The sequence below is a fragment of the Hippoglossus stenolepis genome, chromosome 8 (genome assembly GCF_022539355.2).
Source record: "Hippoglossus stenolepis isolate QCI-W04-F060 chromosome 8, HSTE1.2, whole genome shotgun sequence".
NCBI classification, from domain to species: Eukaryota; Metazoa; Chordata; class Actinopteri; order Pleuronectiformes; family Pleuronectidae; genus Hippoglossus; species Hippoglossus stenolepis.
Genome location: NC_061490.1, coordinates 17,007,402 through 17,012,925, shown reverse-complemented (window position 1 = coordinate 17,012,925; position 5,524 = coordinate 17,007,402). Strand labels below are relative to the sequence as shown.

The following is a 5,524-nucleotide window of genomic DNA, read 5'->3' as shown; positions in this document are numbered from 1 at the left end:
TTGTAACAGGATTAAAAATAGAAATAAATTGTATAAGTCAGTTGTAAAAACAAGGAAACCATGAAGCCTTTTCTTTTAGTTCTGCATTTTACAGTTTTGCTTCTCCACTACAGTCGCTTGTTTTAATATAAATCATCATTACAGCCCTTTGAAGTGCATCAACAGTGTTATTACTGAATAAACCTTGTTCCCTCGCTTCATATTTTTAAACACCCTGGTTTCATAATTCCATCACAATAAATTGGTCACTTTTAAACCTTACTGCTGTGAACATATCGGACTTATACAGCATCTGATTATTTGCCAGAATATGATGTTGTGATACCATTTATGGTCGGTTCTCGACTTTCGTGGAAAGTCTCGGCCGTGCGAGATTTATGTCTGGTTAAAAAGGTATTGGAACCATTAGAGAGTCTTCAAACACCGTGATAAAACCTTACTGTAAATCCCCCTAAATGTAGCTATAAAATATAAATATATATAAAAACAGACATAAATATGAACTTAATCTGTTTTAAATTCATATTCCATTATTCAGCACAGCTGTGGCCATTTTCAGTCATAATTCAGAAGCAACTGAAATGAGAAAACAGCAATTATGCAAAAGAGGATGTTTTTTGACAGGAACCTGTTTGTCATCCACGTCGATTCTCAGAAGTTCTCAAACTCATTTTCACCACAAAGGCCAAAATAGACGGTTCCAATATATTTCTTACCATTATTAATTGTTGGAGAGTGAAATCTATAATTTGGAAGGATATTGTTATATATTCTGTTGCTGCGGTGCTTTCAACAAATGGAAAAAAATAAACATTTAACTCACTCTGTGGGGGTGCCCTGGACCCCAGATCAGGCCAACACAACTTAAAATTATTAATCAGTCCGGTGCGGGATGAGACCCCCTCCCTCAGCATCCCATCCCACCCACTTTCCCCCCCCTCACACTCACCCCTCTCCCGTCGACTCAGACACATCCAACCCTGAGCCGAGGAGGCAGAGCTGCACTGAGGACGGGACGGGACACACAGCGGAGATCAGATCACCGAAAGTTCTGAGGAAGATTATCACCTTCCGACTTCATCACCTCCTCCTGCTGAAGACAACCGATCATCCTAACTTTGTGCCTGAAGAGGTCCGAGGGGTTTCTCAACAAAGCATGAGCGTTTGAAAATGGAAATGGAACTTTTTCTCCGAACAAATGCATGGAACATTATTTCTACAGCAGCATCTGGGATGAAGCTGTTCTAGGGTAAGTTAAAGAAAAAACAAATATGGTGAATCAATGGTTATAGTTCTACATAAATACTGTGTGGATCATAGGCCTATGCATATATTCTTTTTCATAAGCGTTGACATAGGCCTCAAATTATAGCAACGTTTTGCAATAGTTGCTTATAATATTTTGACATATCTCAATACAAGTTATAACGTGATGTAGACTATGAACCAATATTCTCAAGGCATACAAAGTGTGTGGATCCATATATTGGCTTAATATTTGAAGTGACCTTCAATTTAATTTCTAACAGTGAGGTCTTTAAATGTGTGTAATCAAATATGACTCATTTTACTTTGGAGTTATTTCACTTTTTGGGATTGTAGGCTTTTGTTAAAAATATTTATTCATTTTAAAAGTGCATAGATAAACACGTTTACCCATTTGGATCAAAGACAATCCCACCGTTTATTATTAGAAGAATTCAGCTGAATAAATCTAAATAAAGGAAAATCCTCCTCTGCACCGACTCCCAGCTTCAAAGGGTCTTGTCATGAATATAAGTCTGTTATTTAAAGGGGAGCCGGTAACGTATGGAGGCGCGCAGCACCGCGGGGGATCAGCTGCGCCTCCACAGTTCAACAGGAGCTCTTAACCCCGGAGCCGCCGGGGGCCACCATGTGTCATACAGGCCGTTCCTGTCAGACTCCCTGCGTCCACTTTGATGTCGCTGCAGATAACATTACTGCAGAAAACCATCCGTCATGGACGAAAACTATTAGACTCGTGTCACAGAACAATGTCAGAAAAGATAAGGTACAACATATTGTCTCTTCTTCTGGAGCAGCAAAGTTTAAATGGATCAATTTCAGTTTGTTCTTATGACTAAACTGCATGACAGCTCCAGGATAGAGTCACAGATCCACATCCAAACAACAAACCAAAGAAAGGTAAAGTAAAACTTGACAAACCGACTTTTGGGCCATGTTAGTTTTACGACATCTTGGTGTCCCACTTAGACTAATTGTTGCCCAGTGGTTGACCTAAGGAGGAACCAGCCTTTGGGAGGTTTGAGTCCAGATTTACAACCTTCCAACCGAGCCCTCCTACTCTGAAAATCCAATTATTTTACTAGAACCCGAACAGCCTCGCTCGGCTCCTTGTTAAACTATAAAAGTGTGAAGGCTGTGGCAGCCAGGACAGGTTTCTGCTCAAACATAAACCATCCCTGGTTTCGCTGACATTGTTCATTTCTACATGTTTATACGACTGTATTTACTTTATCTGGTGTCACCAAATATACTGCACATAAATCACAGGTCAGTAATCTCAAAGCATCAGTTTCCTTCATCCTTGTGTCAAATAAATAAAATCTCCAGAAAATACGACAAAGTGGAAAATAGTGATAAAACTAACAAATTATCCCTTTGTTGTCCTCTCCACCTTTTTCTCTTCTCTTTCTTTCTTTCCTCTCCTTTCTCTCTCTGCTGAAACTGCATCTGAAACAGATTGAGCTTTAAACTCCATCGCTACGTTCCTTATAACTTTAAAAACTCCACATTATGGACTTCTCAGGTTCTTTGCCTCCACCCTCCCCATACACCTTCCCCATCACCCCCAATGTCTCTATACCTTCCCCGTCTCCCTCCCTCTCTCCATCACCCAGCCTGGCATCCACCGCTCTCTTCTGCTCCCTCCTCTCCCTCCTCTCCTTGCTGGGTATCACAGGAAACCTGTACACGTTAGGCCTCCTTCTGAGGCGCAGGAGGAGCAAGAGAAGACGCGCAGCAGGGCCATCCTGCTGCCTGATGAGAGTACCTATACCATTCTGCCTCGCCAACGCCTCCTCCCCCTCCACCTCCCCCATCTCGTCTTCTTCTTCCTCCTCCACCTCTCTTCACCTCCAGGTGCTGAGCCTCGCCCTTGCCGACCTGCTCTACCTTTTCACCGCCCCCTTCATCGTGTACGACAGCCTGGCGTCTGGCTGGGCCTTTGGTGAGCCGGGCTGCCGCCTCCTCCTGAGCCTGGACCTCCTCACCATGCACGCCTCCATCTTCACTCTCACCGCCATGAGTCTGGACCGCTACCGGGCTGTGGCTCACCCCTTGCACACCTCCTCCTCCAACTCCTCCGGCCTGCTGCGTGTGGGCCTGGCCTGGGGGCTGGCCGTGGCTCTGAGTCTGCCCATGATGATCACCCTGCACCTGGAGGACGGGGAGAACCAGGAGGGCCAGCTGTGTGTGCCGGCGTGGGACGAGCAGAGCTCCAAAGCCTATCTGAGTGTGCTGTTCTGCACCAGCATCCTCGGGCCTGGGCTGGCCATCGGAGCCCTCTATGCCACCCTGGGCCGGCGGTACTGGGTGTCTCAGACCAGGCCGGCCTGGGCCACTGCGAGCAGCACTGCTTGTCCTGCCCGTGCTCCCAAACCCAAAGTCCTGCTCCTCATCCTGGGTATCGTTCTGGCCTTTTGGGCCTGTTTTCTCCCTTTCTGGATCTGGCAGCTGCTGCCGCTGTACCAGCCCGACATGCTGCGGACAGTCCCGGTGGGGACGCAGGTGACAGTGAATCGCATCCTGACGGGGCTGACCTATGGAAACTCTTGTGTGAATCCGTTCTTCTACACACTATTGACAGGAAAGCGAAGACGCAACAGGCAGACGCTGACATCAGCAAATCAGCTCTGCCGCAAGAGCAGTCCACTGCAGTAGTGTGATGTCAGTGACTCAGTGTGTCGACGGCACAGATAATAATGTGAGTGTGTACGTGTGTTTACCAGTATGCAAATGTGTGAAAAGGTGATGTACACAAAGGCTTTATGAATTTATTAGTGCAAAGACGATTGATTTAGAATCAGCCAAGGAAACAATGATACCAAGCAAATGATAGCACTTTGTAAAATGCTTTGTGAACAGAAATAAATATTCTATTAAGAGATTAAATGTTAACTATCTTTGTTTTGTTTGCCAGTGCATAAAAGCTTTACGAGTAGACAATATTTCCTATTTGGAGATTAGATGGGTTTTACCAGCAAAAGACGACAATCTCAGTGTGTCACCTATCTTTTCAAAAACATCGGTGTTCATATCAAATAATGTCTCAACTTGCTGTAAACTTACATGTTGATCATTTGGTTTTAAATGTCTTATTGAGATTATACTTGTGACTATGGAAATGTCACTTTTTACATAAGTGGACACTACAATAATTTAACATCATTTAACCCTAAACTGAAAGATCTAAGAATAGAGAGGATTTTTTAGTTTGTAAATAGATTTGTTGTCCTTCAAGCAAATCGGTGCTACAAAATATTAAGAGGACAGATTATGTCATATGTTGCACATGCACAAGCATTTCCAGTAAAGCCGTGACGCACTTCTGCTCATTTTCAGAGAACAATCAGAGAACGACTGGTTGTAACTGGTCCGGACCTTGTTGAGACACCAGTTTGTTGACACATGTTGGAGCAGGTCAACAATCTTGGTTTGCTTCGACTGACTCATATAAAACAATATAAGTTTATATTATCACGACCTGCATGTTGGGTTTGCCAGTTTAGTTATTATTATGAATGGTGTTTTACATGGCCTCGCCTTGTGTTGACTGTAACTGATGTTTATAATAATGCATAATATACAGCCTTGAATAAAAACTATGCTTTCTGTAATACAATGTGTTGCTGGATCTTTAACTACAGTTTGGCCGTGCACAAAGGAACAAGATATCTAAATAGGGACGTCTTGTAAGTTGCATTCATACTTCTGTGTGTGTGTGTGTGGGTGTGTGTGTGTGTGTGTGTGTGTGTGTGTGTGTGTGTGTGTGTGTGTGTGTGTGTGTGTGTGTGTGTGTGTGTGTGTGTGTGTGTGTGTGTGTGTTAGCAGCTCAAGAGGATCTTCCCAGCTCTTGTGTGTCTGTTTCTGTGTGTATCCCTGTAGCAACAGTCTGTGTCTGCCTGTCTGACTCAAAGGCTGCACTGTACTGTATCACAAACCCTGCTGCTCTTTGACGCAGATGAGCAAATACTGGTGTTTGACATAGAGGGATGGGAAGATGGGACAAAATCGGTGGGGGGGTATCAGGCTGGTGTGTGGGGGAGGGGGTATACTTGAGGCGTCTGGGTTTAAGGTCCTGATTGTGATTTTCCATGTGATGCACTGTGAAAAAAAGGGATTTCTTTTAGAGCCCGACTGATTTTGGGTAAACCGCCAACCAATATTAAGGTGTAGAAAAGTTCTGATATCGGTTTATCAGCAGATTATATTATATATACATAAAAATGATTGCTCAGACATAATTTTTGAACTATTTTGG

At 43.8% G+C, this 5,524-nt stretch overlaps 1 protein-coding gene across 1 annotated transcript; it reads left to right on the top strand.

Annotated features, from left to right (window-relative positions):
* The first annotated feature begins 992 nt into the window (after positions 1–992).
* uts2r3 (urotensin-2 receptor 3) lies at positions 993–4,880 on the top strand. Its single transcript, XM_035162811.2, has 2 exons — positions 993–1,249; positions 2,725–4,880. Exon 2 carries the CDS (start codon positions 2,779–2,781, stop codon positions 3,922–3,924), a length of 1,146 nt encoding a protein of 381 aa, XP_035018702.1. The 5' UTR covers positions 993–1,249; positions 2,725–2,778; the 3' UTR covers positions 3,925–4,880.
* Positions 4,881–5,524: the final 644 nt, after the last annotated feature.

Excerpts from the sequence above, each read along its gene's own strand:
- uts2r3 (XM_035162811.2), top strand. The coding sequence starts at position 2,779 with ATGGACTTCTCAGGTTCTTTGCCTCCACCCTCCCCATACACCTTCCCC.